The sequence below is a fragment of the Ascaphus truei genome, chromosome 8, assembly GCF_040206685.1.
Source record: "Ascaphus truei isolate aAscTru1 chromosome 8, aAscTru1.hap1, whole genome shotgun sequence".
Lineage (NCBI taxonomy): Eukaryota > Metazoa > Chordata > Amphibia > Anura > Ascaphidae > Ascaphus > Ascaphus truei.
Window position 1 is genome coordinate 64,844,254 of NC_134490.1, and position 16,467 is coordinate 64,860,720.

The window sequence follows — 16,467 nt, forward strand, 5'->3', positions numbered from 1 at the left end:
TAAATGCTCTGTGTGATGCTTCTCTTCAGTGCTTTCTGATCCGTGACCCCCGATAATTAGCAATTAGCTCACCCTGTATGTGAAAGTTTGCCTCCAGCAATAATGCAGTCATGACCTGCAGAGTCTTTTTTTGTAATTTACCCCTTTCGTGGTATGGAAAGGCTCAAACTATTTTGGATGCCATTGATCAGTCAGTGCATTTCTATGACCAATTTTCAATCCCTCTCCCCTTTTTCTGCATCACACAACTCAAGATGTGTGATTTGATTGTGGTTTGTTTTCTGTTCCCTACAGCATGGCAGCTGTAGAGGCCTCGGGAACCCTGGCCAAAATCCATCCATCAGCATTCAGCAGGAGAATGCTGCCGCAGCTCTGTGCGAAGTTACAGAGAGGTAATGGGTCTGAGGAGCACTACCTAATCCATCCCAGCGTCCGGATCCTTATACGCACAAGATAAATCTAAAACTGAACACTTGGGGGTTTTTTTTGGAAGCCGTGTTTACTTTGCTGGTATCTGTTCTGGCTTCTATTGAGCTCTTGTAGTTGAGATCCTCTGTGAGTCTTATTCAACATCAGTAACCCGCGCACTGTTCTGTTTATTTTCTAACTCCTCTTGTGTTCGAAGCGCTGCAGTGCATTTCTGTGTAATGCGTGCAACATCCAGGATTGTTGTACCATCTTTGTCTAACATATTGCATTGTCTTTTGAAACTGCAAATATCGCCTTTGTGAACAGGACACCTTAGTTAATGATTCTTATAGGTTTTACTAACGTGCACTCACCTTTTGACTCAGAAGTATTTCTTCTCCCGATAGAACTACTGTATACAAATTGTAAATGAAGATCTGAAGAGTTGGGGGTCCTTGAATTTGCCGACCTCAAGTTCCTTTGTGTGCATGTCCACTCATTTGTGGAACTGCTTCTGCTCCTCTAGTTTAAAATTGCTGCAAGAGCCAACTTTTCTGCATCTACCAAATACATATTTATATATAGGGGCTAGATATTCAGAACCTGTATTGACTGATTCTGCTTCTGTTTTTGCTGTTATCAGCTACAGGATATCCCTTATAAAAACTTATAACTGCTATCATTATTTTAACTTGTTAATGTACTATAAAAATGGATGCATCGCTAAGGGGCAGATTCACACACATACTTTCTCCTATATCTATACTTACTTATTGATCCAGAGGAAGGCAAACAAAAAACCCCAGTGTCATATCATCCAATGATATCTCATAAGGGGGAAAATAAATTCCTTCCTGACTCCAAGAATTGGCAATCGGATTATTCCCTGAATCACCATCCTTCCCATGTTTACTTATTTGGTATATCCCTGTATACATTTGCTTTCTAAAAAGATGTCCAACTTTTTTGAATAAATCTATTGTTTCTGCCATCACAGTCTCCATGGGCAATGAACTCCACATTTTAACTGCCCTAACTGTAAAGAACCCTTTCCTCTTGTTGCTGGTGAAATCTCCTTTCCTCCAACCTTCAGGGATGACCCTGAGTCCTTTGTACTGCCCTTGGGATGAATAGTTCATTTGAAAGCTCCTTGTACTGTCCCCGAATATATATTTGTATATAGTTATCATATCCCCTTTTAGACGCCACTTTACTAATGTAAATAAATCAAATTTAGCTAGCCTCTCTTCATACGTTAGATTGTCTATCACCTTTATTAATTTGATGGATCATCTCTGCACTCGCTCTAGTTTCATAATGTCTTTTTTAAGGAGTGGTGCCCAAAATTGTACTCCATATTCAAGGTGTGTTATGATCACTGTTACCCAAATGTTCCAGGACTTTAATATTTGCTATTACTTCTACATTGTTTGATATTAGCAAATCCATTATTGCCCCTCGTCCTGTTTGGTTCCTCAATAATTTGAGTCATATAATTGTCTTTAAGGACCCCCAAAAAACTGTTTCCTTTTGTTGTAATGCTAATCTCATTGCCCCAGTCTATATCTGGATAATTAAAATCCCCCATTATGCAAACATGACCTAGTTTTAATGCCTTCTCCATTTGCAAAAGTATTTTAGCTTCCTAAATCTCACAGATATTTGGTGGTTTATAGCATATCCCTACAAACATTTTCTTTATACTTTTACCTCCACTGCTAATTTCTATCCACAGGGTCTCTACATTTTCATCATTCCCTTCATAGACATCTTCCCTTATAGGTTTGAGGTTAAAATATCTAATTACGTGCCAGAATGTGTGTCTGGTCCAGGAAGGTCACATATCCAGGCTTCACTAACCTTTTTGGGGTGCAACACTTTAGATCCGGGGTGGGCAACTCCAGTCTTCAAGGGCCACCAACAGGTCAGGTTTTCAGGATATCTCTGCTTCAGCACAGGTGGCTCAATCAGTGGCCACTGATTGATTCACTTGTGCTGAAGCAGAGATCCTGAAAACCTGACCTGTTGGTGGCCCTTGAAGACTGGAGTTGCCCACACATGCTTTAGATGCTGTTACATTTTAACTTTTTTCCTGGGAACCCGGTATTGTGCCGAGTAAATGCAGCCTATTCCCCCTCATTATTAATTCCAGAGCAAATGGACGTCAACCTCAATGAGGACACCGTGGTCCCAGAGCAGGTCCCAGAGCATTCACTGCGTGCGCGCTGTCTGGAGGCTTTGGCTGCAGTATCTACACATCCCAGTATTGTCAGAGAAACTGTTCCCATCCTACTGAGCCATGTGAGACGAGCTCAGGGAGGTGCGTGAGAAGTATCTACACTACATGCATTGCCTTGTCCTGAGGAGAACGGCATTCTTGCACTTGCTGTGTTTTCATGCACTCCCAGATATTTTGATGCAGTGTTTACATTAAAACAAAGTGTTCCCAGTAGCGCTTCCCACTCTGTCTGCACACAGACTTCTTGGCTGTTTATGCTGAAATGGCCATGTGCCTAGTTGCCAGAGTACTTTTCACGACACCGACACTTGTGAGCAGAAGACCAAGGATCCAATGCTGTTTCACTTTCTTTTATGCCCAGGACAAATTGAAGCAGATGCTCAAGATGTAATCTCTGTTTGCAAGAGTCTTCATCACGTGGCTGTACTGTGTCAACACGATGCAGATAGCCTTTGGTTTTATCATCAAACTGTGGTACCCTGTCTGATGTCGCTGACTGTTCAAGCTGCAATGCAAGGTGAAGTGTTGTAATCCCTGAATACAAACTGTTATGTTTTATGACCACAACAACAACAAAAGAGACTATATTGAATTAATTCATTCACCCATTTGCCGCCATATGAGACTCCAATGCTAGGCTTGGTTTGCAGATCTCAGGGTCAATAACGGGTTCAACCAGACATTAAATGTTATGGTGGGTGAAAAAAGTGACACAAACCCTCCACCGTACAGTGCACAAAAAATACAAATATCACTTGTGAGCACATGCACATGTCTCAGACAGGGCTGTAACCTGACTTTCCCCTTGTGTGGTTGAAACCTATCCCAGCTTCACATTGCAAAGCCGGCAACGAACCTCACACTGATGAGACCCAAAAGGTCAAAATAGCTGTCTGTGAGTAGGGTTACTGGTTATGCACTTCTCTAGCCCAGGCTGTGCTGAAAAGCTGTGTTAATGCGGCAGGCATACACTTATAAGGGTCTGTGTTAAAATGGACATGAAGCAAAAAGTGACAGTGTGCTCATTTGTATGCAATTACCCAGAATCCCTGGCTGCAGTTGAAGCATTGCATGATAAGAGATAATGGGGAAAGACAGGGCTGTGGACCTGCCAGAGACATGAACGTGCTCACAAGTGGTATTTGTATTTACTATTCAATGAAGGATGAACCTGATCCGTACCAGAACATGCCTCAAGTAATGAAGGAGTTTAGACAAAATAGTACCTTTGTATTTTGGAAAATAAAGTACAGTACAATGTGTATAACATGACCTCTGCATTCACAAGTATGAAGCGTCACACATGGAGTGCTAAATTCCTGAAGCTTCGCAGCCAGGATAGTGAGGAGTGATGAAAAGCACGGAATGGCCACTTGGCCGTGAAGAAGTGCATGAGTTACAGGCCGAGGTTTTACATAGTGTCTAATCTGAACATCACAGGAGAGCAGAGGAGAGCGGTGCATGATACCATGGCACACACAGACACGAGGAGTTTAGGCAGAACTTGGGTTCAACATTGCATACTCCTAAGTAGTGAATAGACCTCCAGAGGTGGAAATCCGATTCCTGAGACATTGATGTCAGAACTCGGAAGTTAGTGGGAGTTGATATATATTTTTACTTCCACATTTCTTTCTTTAGAGATAAATACATTTGTTGTACAGATATATAAATGTGCACTCGGCCATGAAAGAGCAGAGTGTCGGGGTGCATAGTAATGGAAATAATATGCAGGGAACCTGAGCAAACTTGCAAACATAGAAAAGTTTACTGAAAAATTGTACTTCTCAGTCCTGAGCATAGAAACTTTCTCCTGAGAAGAGCAAGATGTATGATACCAAGAAAACGTGCATTTTATAAATCAACTGTTCTATTTTTGTGAGTGCTGTCGGGGTGTGTAAAATATACATTAGATACCGGCACTGACAAAAGCTGTGGAAAATCCTAAAAAAAAGGCAGGGTTTTTTGCAAGAATGTAATAATGAAGAGTGAAGTTCTTTTGATAAGCAGAGTGTGTCATCTTATTCATGCATTACCTCCCCCAGACAGGGGTACTCCGTTTGCTAATCGTGTCCTACTGGAAGAGAGTGTCCTTACAGCCATGGTACCAGTCATCAGTGCAGCCAGCACTCATCTCAACGCAGAGTGAGTATCTCGGGAAAATCCTTTTTGTTATCCCAGCTGTACCTCTCCCAGGTTACCATTCTAACAGCTCACAGGAGATCCCACTGAACCCCAAACATTTCTTTCAAGCTCATATAATTTGTAGGTCTGTGGAGCCTCCAAATATCATTTTGATTAGAACCCTACAGGTCTGGTATTTAAATGTTTCAAGAATACTTTGCCCAAACCCTTTAATTATCCAACGCAATGACGATAGTAGCTCCATTTCAGCCAGGGCAAACTCTTCAGTTTTCATGGTGTTAATATGGTGTAGAGGCAAAGCAGATTTAAATACACGGGAGAGGCTTGGAACACGTTTCATATCTTCATTTAGCTTGGAGTTGATACTTGCTAATTTTTATATATTTTTTTTTCTAGTTTTTTTTATCATGGCATCGAGATGATTCTTTCCCCAACATAAATTCCTGCGTAGCAGTAAGATTTGCCAGGCTAGATGTTTCAAATACCTATGTTTTTATTGCTTCCTCTTAGATTAGCTTCTTCAAGCGTCTCCCAGATCATGGACTTATTTCTTGATGGAAATGTTTCCATTCTACCTGAAAACAGTTTCACCAGCAAGTTCCAACCGTTCCAGGTATGAATGGGGATCGCGCGGGGCTGCCTGGGAGCGCTGGGTAAGGCCAGGCTGTCGCTTGCTGGTGCTATTGGGAGCGAAAGGGTGGTTGTTTGAAAGGTCCTTTGTGATGGACGGCAGGTGTCCTTTGTATACTCTTGCTTGCAGTTTGTAATTGCTCTGCTGTCATCTTAATAGTCGTGTTGTAAAGTATACACAACGACATTCTATTGGTTTACATTGGTTTGTCTTTCGAAGGAAATACTCGGACATCACATTGCTAATTTAGGAGCCGACAGGTGACCGTGTCTTTCATTCATTTTACGGCTTAAAAAATGGTGTGTAGTTAGATTTGCTGTTTGCGATAACTTTTAGGGGAGCAACATTGAAGTTCTTCGTAGACAATGTACAGAGCTTTCAAAGCCTCCTAGGTTTCTGCTTCAGGAGAAGAATAAATGTACGCGATATTGAAAGCTCCGAACATTATAATCTCATGTATGAAGACCGGTAAAAGGTATCACAACCCGCTGCAAATCTACATTCTTCCAGGACCAATACTAACACTTTGCACTAGATGCGTACAGCCGTATTCATGCCAGTCTTCAACCTCCACGGAGGGTTCACAAAGGTGTCTTTTAGTGCAGAATGTTTTGTGGGAAATCAAATCCTGTTGTGGTTTGTTTCAAGAATAATGTTGCATGGCTTCATTTATTAATTGTACACGTTGGCACCACACATTGCAGATTCTCCTGCGTCCTTTGACCTGCTTTCCTCTGGCATGTAATTGGCACCCTGTATCGGGTGGTGTTGGAGAAACCTACTATTTACAATGTGCCACAGTTACAATCAACACATGGAGAGGGGGGGGGGGGGGGTTATTAATTTAACTGTGATAGTGACAATCGGGTTTGTGTGATAGTGCTCCGGTCGGCACTAGTGCACGGTATGGGTGTTTGTGTGACAGTGCTCCGGTCGGCACTAGTGCACGGTATGGGTGTTGGTGTGATAGTGCTCCGGTCGGCACTAGTGCACGGTATGGGTGTTTGTGTGATAGTGCTCCGGTCGGCACTAGTGCACGGTATGGGTGTTTGTGTGATAGTGCTCCGGTCGGCACTAGTGCACGGTATGGGTGTTTGTGTGATAGTGCTCCGGTCGGCACTAGTGCACGGTATGGGTGTTTGTGTGATAGTGCTCCGGTCGGCACTAGTGCACGGTATGGGTGTTTGTGTGACAGTGCTCCGGTCGGCACTAGTGCACGGTATGGGTGTTTGTGTGATAGTGCTCCGGTCGGCACTAGTGCACGGTATGGGTGTTTGTGTGATAGTGCTCCGGTCGGCACTAGTGCACGGTATGGGTGTTTGTGTGATAGTGCTCCGGTCGGCACTAGTGCACGGTATGGGTGTTTGTGTGATAGTGCTCCGGTCGGCACTAGTGCACGGTATGGGTGTTTGTGTGATAGTGCTCCGGTCGGCACTAGTGCACGGTATGGGTGTTTGTGTGACAGTGCTCCGGTCGGCACTAGTGCACGGTATGGGTGTTTGTGTGATAGTGCTCCGGTCGGCACTAGTGCACGGTATGGGTGTTTGTGTGATAGTGCTCCGGTCGGCACTAGTGCACGGTATGGGTGTTTGTGTGATAGTGCTCCGGTCGGCACTAGTGCACGGTATGGGTGTTTGTGTGATAGTGCTCCGGTCGGCACTAGTGCACGGTATGGGTGTTTGTGTGATAGTGCTCCGGTCGGCACTAGTGCACGGTATGGGTGTTTGTGTGATAGTGCTCCGGTCGGCACTAGTGCACGGTATGGGTGTTGGTGTGATAGTGCTCCGGTCGGCACTAGTGCACGGTATGGGTGTTGGTGTGATAGTGCTCCGGTCGGCACTAGAACATTTGAATGAATAATCCCATTGTCTCTGTTCTCCAGCTACAGGTTTTGCATTACTTGGCAGGTCATAATGTTCTGTACTGATCAGAGGTGGTCTGTATAGGAGCCCCTCTGAGCAGCGGGGGAGGCCTGTATAGGAGCCCCTCTGAGCAGCGGGGGAGGCCTGTGTAGGAGCCCCTCTGAGCAGCGGGGGAGGCCTGTATAGGAGCCCCTCTGAGCAGCAGGGAGGTCTGTATAGGAGCCCCACTGAGCAGCGGGGGAGGCCTGTGTAGGAGCCCCTCTGAGCAGCGGGGGAGGCCTGTATAGGAGCCCCTCTGAGCAGCGGGGGAGGCCTGTATAGGAGCCCCTCTGAGCAGCAGGGAGGTCTGTATAGGAGCCCCTCTGAGCAGCGGGGAGGCCTGTGTAGGAGCCCCTCTGAGCAGCGGGGGAGGCCTGTATAGGAGCCCCACTGAGCAGCGGGGGAGGCCTGTGTAGGAGCCCCTCTGAGCAGCGGGGGAGGCCTGTATAGGAGCCCCTCTGAGCAGCGGGGGAGGCCTTTGTAGGAGCCCCTCTGAGCAGCGGGGGAGGCCTGTATAGGAGCCCCTCTGAGCAGCAGGGAGGCCTGTATAGGAGCCCCACTGAGCAGCGGGGGAGGCCTGTGTAGGAGCCCCTCTGAGCAGCGGGGGAGGCCTGTATAGGAGCCCCTCTGAGCAGCGGTGGAGGCCTGTATAGGAGCCCCTCTGAGCAGCGGGGGAGGCCTGTATAGGAGCCCCTCTGAGCAGCGGGGGAGGCCTGTATAGGAGCCCCTCTGAGCAGCGGGGGAGGCCTGTGTAGGAGCCCCTCTGAGCAGCGGGGGAGGCCTGTATAGGAGCCCCACTGAGCAGCGGGGGAGGCCTGTGTTGGAGCCCCTCTGAGCAGCGGGGGAGGCCTGTATAGGAGCCCCTCTGAGCAGCGGGGGAGGCCTGTATAGGAGCCCCTCTGAGCAGCGGGGGAGGCCTGTGTAGGAGCCCCTCTGAGCAGCGGGGGAGGCCTGTAGAGGAGCCCCTCTGAGCAGCAGGGAGGCCTGTAGAGGAGCCCCTCTGAGCAGCAGGGAGGCCTGTAGAGGAGCCCCTCTGAGCAGCAGGGAGGCCTGTATAGGAGCCCCTCTGAGCAGCAGGGAGGTCTGTATAGGAGCCCCTCTGAGCAGCAGGGGGAGGCCTGTATAGGAGCCCCTCTGAGCAGCGGGGGAGCCCTGTATAGGAGCCCCTCTGAGCAGCGGGGGAGGCCTGTGTAGGAGCCCCTCTGAGCAGCGGGGGAGGCCTGTATAGGAGCCCCTCTGAGCAGCGGGGGAGGCCTGTATAGGAGCCCCTCTGAGCAGCGGGGGAGGCCTGTGTAGGAGCCCCTCTGAGCAGAGGGGGAGGCCTGTATAGGAGCCCCTCTGAGCAGCGGGGGAGCCCTGTATAGGAGCCCCTCTGAGCAGCGGGGGAGGCCTGTATAGGAGCCCCTCTGAGCAGCGGGGGAGGCCTGTATAGGAGCCCCTCTGAGCACCGGGGGAGGCCTGTGTAGGAGCCCCTCTGAGCAGCGGGGGAGGCCTGTGTAGGAGCCCCTCTGAGCAGCGGGGAGGCCTGTATAGGAGCCCCTCTGAGCAGCGGGGGAGGCCTGTATAGGAGCCCCTCTTAGCAGCGGGGGAGGCCTGTATAGGAGCCCCTCTGAGCAGCGGGGGAGCCCTGTGTAGGAGCCCCTCTGAGCAGCGGGGGAGGCCTGTAGAGGAGCCCCTCTGAGCAGCAGGGAGGCCTGTATAGGAGCCCCTCTGAGCAGCAGGGAGGCCTGTATAGGAGCCCCTCTGAGCAGCGGGGGAGGCCTGTGTAGGAGCCCCTCTGAGCAGCGGGGGAGGCCTGTGTAGGAGCCCCTCTGAGCAGCGGGGTAGCCCTGTGTAGGAGCCCCTCTGAGCAGCGGGGGAGGCCTGTATAGGAGCCCCTCTGAGCAGCGGGGGAGGCTTGTGTAGGAGCCCCTCTGAGCAGCGGGGGAGGCCTGTATAGGAGCCCCTCTGAGCAGCGGTGGGAGGCCTGTATAGGAGCCCCTCTGAGCAGCGGGAGAGGTCTGTGTAGGAGCCCCTCTGAGCAGCGGGGGAGGCCTGTGTAGGAGCCCCTCTGAGCAGCGGGGAGGCCTGTGTAGGAGCCCCTCTGAGCAGCGGGGGAGGCCTGTATAGGAGCCCCTCTGAGCAGCGGGGGAGGCCTGTGTAGGAGCCCCTCTGAGCAGCGGGGGAGGCCTGTATAGGAGCCCCTCTGAGCAGCGGGGGAGGCCTGTGTAGGAGCCCCTCTGAGCAGCGGGGGAGGCCTGTGTAGGAGCCCCTCTGAGCAGCGGGGGAGGTCTGTGTAGGAGCCCCTCTGAGCAGCGGGGGAGGCCTGCATAGGAGCCCCTCTGAGCAGCGGGGGAGGCCTGTATAGGAGCCCCTCTGAGCAGCGGGAGAGGCCTGTGTAGGAGCCCCTCTGAGCAGCGGGGGAGGCCTGTGTAGGAGCCCCTCTGAGCAGCGGGGCAGCCCTGTGTAGGAGCCCCTCTGAGCAGCGGGGGAGGTCTGTGTAGGAGCCCCTCTGAGCAGCGGGGGAGGCCTGTGTAGGAGCCCCTCTGAGCAGCGGGGGAGGCCTGTATAGGAGCCCCTCTGAGCAGCGGGGGAGGCCTGTATAGGAGCCCCTCTGAGCAGCGGGGGAGGCCTGTGTAGGAGCCCCTCTGAGCAGCGGGGCAGCCCTGTGTAGGAGCCCCTCTGAGCAGCGGGGGAGGTCTGTGTAGAGCCCCTCTGAGCAGCGGGGGAGGCCTGTGTAGGAGCCCCTCTGAGCAGCGGGGGAGGCCTGTATAGGAGCCCCTCTGAGCAGCGGGAGAGGCCTGTATAGGAGCCCCTCTGAGCAGCGGGGGAGGCCTGTGTAGGATCCCCTCTGAGCAGCGGGGGAGCCCTGTATAGGAGCCCCTCTGAGCAGCGGGGGAGGCCTGTGTAGGAGCCCCTCTGAGCAGCGGGGGAGGCCTGTATAGGAGCCCCTCTGAGCAGCGGGGGAGGTCTGTGTAGGAGCCCCTCTGAGCAGCGGGGGAGGCCTGTGTAGGAGCCCCTCTGAGCAGCGGGGGAGGCCTGTATAGGAGCCCCTCTGAGCAGCGGGGGAGGCCTGTATAGGAGCCCCTCTGAGCAGCGGGGGAGGCCTGTGTAGGAGCCCCTCTGAGCAGCGGGGCAGCCCTGTGTAGGAGCCCCTCTGAGCAGCGGGGGAGGTCTGTGTAGAGCCCCTCTGAGCAGCGGGGGAGGCCTGTGTAGGAGCCCCTCTGAGCAGCGGGGGAGGCCTGTATAGGAGCCCCTCTGAGCAGCGGGGGAGGCCTGTATAGGAGCCCCTCTGAGCAGCGGGGGAGGCCTGTGTAGGATCCCCTCTGAGCAGCGGGGGAGCCCTGTATAGGAGCCCCTCTGAGCAGCGGGGGAGGCCTGTGTAGGAGCCCCTCTGAGCAGCGGGGGAGGCCTGTATAGGAGCCCCTCTGAGCAGCGGGGGAGGCCTTTTTAGGAGCCCCTCTGAGCAGCGGGGGAGGCCTGTATAGGAGCCCCTCTGAGCAGCGGGGGAGGCCTGTGTAGGAGCCCCTCTGAGCAGCGGGGGAGGTCTGTATAGGAGCCCCTCTGAGCAGCGGGGGAGGCCTATATAGGAGCCCCTCTGAGCAGCGGGGGAGGCCTTTTTAGGAGCCCCTCTGAGCAGCGGGGGAGGCCTGTGTAGGAGCCCCTCTGAGCAGCGGGGGAGGCCTGTGTAGGAGCCCCTCTGAGCAGCGGGGGAGGCCTGTGTAGGAGCCCCTCTGAGCAGCAGGGAGGCCTGTATAGGAGCCCCTCTGAGCAGCGGGGGAGGCCTGTATAGGAGCCCCTCTGAGCAGCGGGGGAGGCCTGTGTAGGAGCCCCTCTGAGCAGCGGGGGAGGCCTGTGTAGGAGCCCCTCTGAGCAGCGGGGGAGGCCTGTGTAGGAGCCCCTCTGAGCAGCGGGGGAGGCCTGTGTAGGAGCCCCTCTGAGCAGCGGGGGAGGCCTGTGTAGGAGCCCCTCTGAGCAGCGGGGGAGGCCAGTATAGGAGCCCCTCTGAGCAGCGGGGGAGGGAGAAGGCTGGGTGTACGATTACAGCTCTAAATACTGGCCTCCTTTTTTAATGCTCCTTTGAGGGTTTATTTCCGGTGCTAATGAATGGATGTGTAAATGTGACGCACTTCTTTGTTTTCCAGGCTGAGGCGCCGGCAGAGCCCCAGTGCCGGCTGGTGGCCCTTCTAATGGCATTCGTCTGCTCTTTGCCGAGAACGGTGAGTCCGAAAGTAATGAAATGTCATGGCACGTCGCATCACCACGGTGCTGGGCATATCTCTACTGACAGAAACAGGATATCTGACCTTGTTACTTTGATTAATATACACACAGTATGCACACAGTGGGCTCGAATTATACACCTAACTGGATGATTGTTTAGAAACGAGCAAACCATAGATTCCGCCACTGTTAGAATCCAATAGAAATAATCGTGTCTTCTGCCTGCTTATCAGTCTGCTTTATCAGCTCATGTGTTTGTTTGTGTCCTTCAGTTGTCATTTGTAGTTATATTGCTCTCTGTTCCTTTTAACGTTCTTTCAATAAAATGAATCCTAGACTACACAGAGGCCAGTCAGCTGCAACATTGTAATGTTTTTTTTTGCTGATTATCATTTGAGGGTATTAACTGCTATTTTATACACAGGTGGAAATTCCACAACTGAGCCACTTATTGCAGCATTTATTATCATTGAGCCTGTCTGGGTGTTCCCCGTTTTCTTACTCCGCTGCCTCGAAGTGCTTTGCTGGGCTAATAAACAAGTGTCCCACAGGTAAGAATGGTCACACATAGTTACTTAGTACAGGGGAGCGCAAACTTTTGAAGCTGCGCCCCCCCGGTCTCCTGCCCCCTCTCCTACATGCCAGCTGCGTCAAATGATGCTCCGGGGTCGCGTGATGTCACATGACCCCGCTGCGTCATTTGACGCCATGGTGACGCGTCTGAACCCCTGTAAGTGTTACTGTTGCAGAGGCCTCGCGCCCCCCAGACAAATCTCCCGCCCTCCGTTTGCGCAACTCTGACTTAGTAGATGAGGTTGAAAAAAGACATACAGTACGTTCAAGTATGCTATATTTACCACACGTACTGTACGGTGGAGTTGAATCCCTAATCGTATCTGTGTTTAGTAATATAATCAGTAAAGTTTTGTTCTTGTGTAGTATTTCTAAAGTAATTTTTTGTTGACTAACCAGACCTGCTCCTGCCATATGACACCTGTTCTCCGTGCTCTGCACTGGTTGCCTGTAAGGTGCTGAATTTGTTTCAAGAATGTATTGACATTTAAAGTCCTACTGTACCTACCTGAAGGAGCGCCTGGCTCTCTATAGCCCCAATTGTTGACCTGGATCGGCAGGTTCAAGTCTGCTAACGGTTCCTTGAATCTCCCTGACTTCTTTTGTTGCTCGAGACTTTAGCCATGCTGCTCCCACGTTTTGGAAGTCTCTGCCTCGGGTAGCCTGAGATACACCTCTCTGGAGATCTTTAAAATCAAGCTCCAGACAAATCTGTGTACCCAGGCATTTTATCAATGCACCACCACCTCCAACCTGACATATAATACTAAACCTTTCACTCCCTGTTTTGTTACATCCTGTATTTGGTGTCTATTCTTGTTTTCGATGTTTGAATTGTGAACTGTGAAGCGCTTTACGTCCCATTGGCAGATGAGCGCTATATAAATGTATTATTATTATATTTAGTGATGGGCAGGGTTTCCCTTCAGCTAAGTACTTTGCGTCTGAATTATGAAACATGATATCGGTTTGTGACCGGTAATCCGTGTGACTGACCGTAGCAGCTCCCCGTTTACTGTATTAATTATGTTGCAGGGACACTAGTGCAGTGAGCCTGAAGCGCATGACCATGCTCTCCGCTCTTTATTGTACCTGTATACTCAGCTGCTTGTCGTGTCCTCTCACTCTAGGGAACCAACTGGATGAGATTCTTCAGAGCGCAGCTCGCAGGATAGAGTCCGGTCTGGCGGACGGACCCAACCGGACTCAGGCCATTACACTGCTTGTTTGGGTGAGGGATGAGCTTTCTACAAAAATGTAACATGCAACATTTGCAGTTAACCCTTTGTCATGTGGGAGCCTCCAACGCCTTGCAGTGGGAGTCATAGTCTTTTTAAAGGCAAGCAACAGAACTGGAGCAGACATTAGTCCTTGGAATGGAAGCTGCTCGCCTCTTATTTGTAGTTAGGCAAAATGGAAGAGTTTTATGCTTGTACTGCCAGAGGTGTGGGCAGTTTTCATTAATACGCTCCTGTTAACCCTTTAAGTAAAACCATTCTTGTATATGTTGTTTTGTTTTCACAACTGTAAACTCTAAAGCCAGGAGGTGCAAGCTTTTTTTCTGTTTAAAGGGTCAATCCCTCCAAAGTGAACTAATTCCAGTGACCTGTTTAATGGGTCTTATCTGGGTAATTTATAAAAGGAAAATTACCCAGATCTGGCACTCCTAAGTATTTTTAATTTCTCTTTTCAAATTAGATTTGGGAGGGGTTTAAGTTTCTCTGGCTATTCTTTTTTTCGTGTGATGTCACCATGTTTGTATACCCAAAGTCCTCACCTCCCTCTAACTTGATTGGTTCTCTGATGATAGGATAAGAGTAAAGAAAACCTACCTCTATTCCAGTTCCTACAAATTAGGCATTTTCTCTTGTCCGTCTCTAGGACCTCAAAATTTCCAGAGATGACAAACTTCGAGCAATTATGCAAAAAGGAAAAATACCAAAAAGGACTAATAAGGATGATTTACGCAGGGCTAGAATCGGCAGGGTCCACCACAGACCATAGTTATATGACCAAATGGGCCAGAGACCTGGGGCTGGAAATCGACAGAGAAGACTGGGAAGATATCTGGGATAATGCGGCCAAAACCTCCATCTGTACGGCCACAAAAAAAAACCATATATAAAATAATATGCCAATGGTATCTCACACCAAAGAGGCTAAAACAGATCTTCCCCAGAATCCTTTGACCAATGCTGGAGGGCATGCGGCCAGGTAGGCGACATGGCCTACATAATGTGGTTCTGCCCGGCAATACAAAAATACTAGAAGATGATCCAGCAGATTATAAACGAGACCACAGGCTTAGAAATCCACCTATGCCCCCTGGTATACCTGCTGGCCAAACCAGTACAGGAAATAGGCCACCCTATTAAGCGCCTGATATCGCATATTCTGACAACAACCAGATGTGCGATAGCAGCCGCTTTGAAAAACCCATTGCCTCCATCCAGGTCAATGGTAACAAATAGAATTAACGAAGTGATGTTGATGGAGAGGCTCACTGCCGTCCTTAAACACGCCACCGAAAAATCCCACAAAATATGGGACCCCTGGCTAGAAGCTTAATAGAAGATAACAGTAGGAGTTCGAGAGGCCTAGGGTTGGGTCTAGAAGGAAGGGAGCTAGACAGCAGATATCAGGGAGAGACAGAGACTCGCTGCCCAGGGAGCCAAACCAAACAGGACAGGATGTGGGTACCCACTCAACCCCCCCCCCTCCACCCCCTCCCCATTCCCCCACCCTCCTACCCTTACCCCTCCTCCACTTTATTTTCGCTTTTGCTGTTTCTTGTATACTCTTCTCTTTTTCTTTTATATTAAAATCAGACGTATAAATCTAAAATCAGTTTGGGTTCCGCGGGGCACAGTGCTGTATGTATTTACAATTGTTTGAAAACACAATAAAAACTTAAAATGGGCACACAAAAAAATAAAACAAAAGAGTAAAGAAAATACTTGAAGTTCAACGGCTGACTGTGGGATTGCACCACTCAAGTGAAACTTTCTAGTTGAAGAAAATGTTGTCTTTTTTCCCTTTGCAGGTTACAAAAGCCTTGATCCTGAGATACCATCCTTTGAATGGTCCGCTTACTAATAAGGTAAAAAATTGTCAATAAACGAGAGGCTGGGAGAATAAATGATGGAATATTGGGAAATAAAATATTGTTTTGTCACAGTAAATTGCAGATGCTAATAAAATGTGTTTTCTATTTTAACAGCAGCAGAACGTTAAATAAATCAATAAATATGTTTTCTTTTGTAATGACAATGTGTTCCATGCTTTTTCTGATATCTATTGTTATCTTACATATTTCACCAGGATTAGGATCTATTTTTGAAGGCAGACAAAAGACAAAGCCCCATTACTACATCCAACATGTCAAATCATATGGTTAAATACTTATCTGTATTTCTGATATGTGAGAGTCACTTGGTTAAATTATTTGATGAAAGCATTCTAAGCTTGCAAACCACATCTACGTGTCCAAATAAGTATTTAACTATATGATTTGTCATGTTGTATGTACTGTAGCACTACAGTCTTTTGTTGTATACATTATATAACAAACCCAGGAGCACTCCTTTTTAATATAAGTATATATGGTGTGGCTGGTCTGGGTTTTCAGCTTACAGGGGTGTGGTGTGTTTACAGACCTTAATATCGTTACATCTGCTATGTGTAGTTCACATTAAATTCCCAGAACAGACCGCAGTGTATTTCTGTGCAAACTTTGCGAATAGAAGAAAACCTTTGCTTCTTTCTGGCTTCTCCTGTAGGTGATATATTTGCTGTCTGACCGGGAACTTGGTCCCTTAGCTGCAGACATGTTCTCACTGCTGGTCTCCGACTCGCCGGATATCCTTAGCCGAGCCTGCCATGCCGACATCCGCATCATGTTCCGCCAGCGGTTTTTCACAGAGAACGTTCCAAAGTTAGTGGAGGGCTTCAACTCTGCAAATAAAGGTGATGTGATTTTGGAGCTGATTGACGATAATAAAAGAGTACTGGCAGAGTAATATTCAGCACAGTGGACCACATTTACTAAGCGGCGCTAAGCGGTAGGCCACCTGCGAGCCATTCAAGTGAAGCTGTCTTGCGTTTTGGCACCGCTTGTAATTACGACCCATTGTCCGTATGTGGGGGAAGTTGGTTAAGTTGTTTGGGTTTTGTGGAGTATTTAAATAAACAAACAAAAAATATATATACATCATCATCAGCTCTCTCCCTCCTCGTCTTCCATGCCAACCTGTGGGTGGTAATAGAGACAGGCGCGGGGAGATGGTATGCGGTGCAGCGGCGGCGGCCCCCGGCATTAAACAGAGAATAAGCCGGCAGAGGAATGAGCAGTTGTTAGAGGCAGAGCA

General features: G+C 49.5%; 1 protein-coding gene across 1 annotated transcript in view; it reads left to right on the forward strand.

Annotated features, from left to right (window-relative positions):
* MMS19 (MMS19 cytosolic iron-sulfur assembly component) overlaps window positions 1–16,467 on the forward strand; it is a 49,678-nt gene that overhangs the window by 23,880 nt on the left and 9,331 nt on the right. The window contains exons 17-26 of the mRNA XM_075612380.1: window positions 295–392; window positions 2,561–2,728; window positions 3,009–3,164; window positions 4,693–4,792; window positions 5,303–5,405; window positions 11,449–11,523; window positions 11,952–12,078; window positions 13,231–13,331; window positions 15,144–15,200; window positions 15,880–16,066. Coding sequence (XP_075468495.1) covers window positions 295–392; window positions 2,561–2,728; window positions 3,009–3,164; window positions 4,693–4,792; window positions 5,303–5,405; window positions 11,449–11,523; window positions 11,952–12,078; window positions 13,231–13,331; window positions 15,144–15,200; window positions 15,880–16,066 — 1,172 coding nt within the window. The remainder of the gene's footprint in view (window positions 1–294; window positions 393–2,560; window positions 2,729–3,008; window positions 3,165–4,692; window positions 4,793–5,302; window positions 5,406–11,448; window positions 11,524–11,951; window positions 12,079–13,230; window positions 13,332–15,143; window positions 15,201–15,879; window positions 16,067–16,467) is intronic.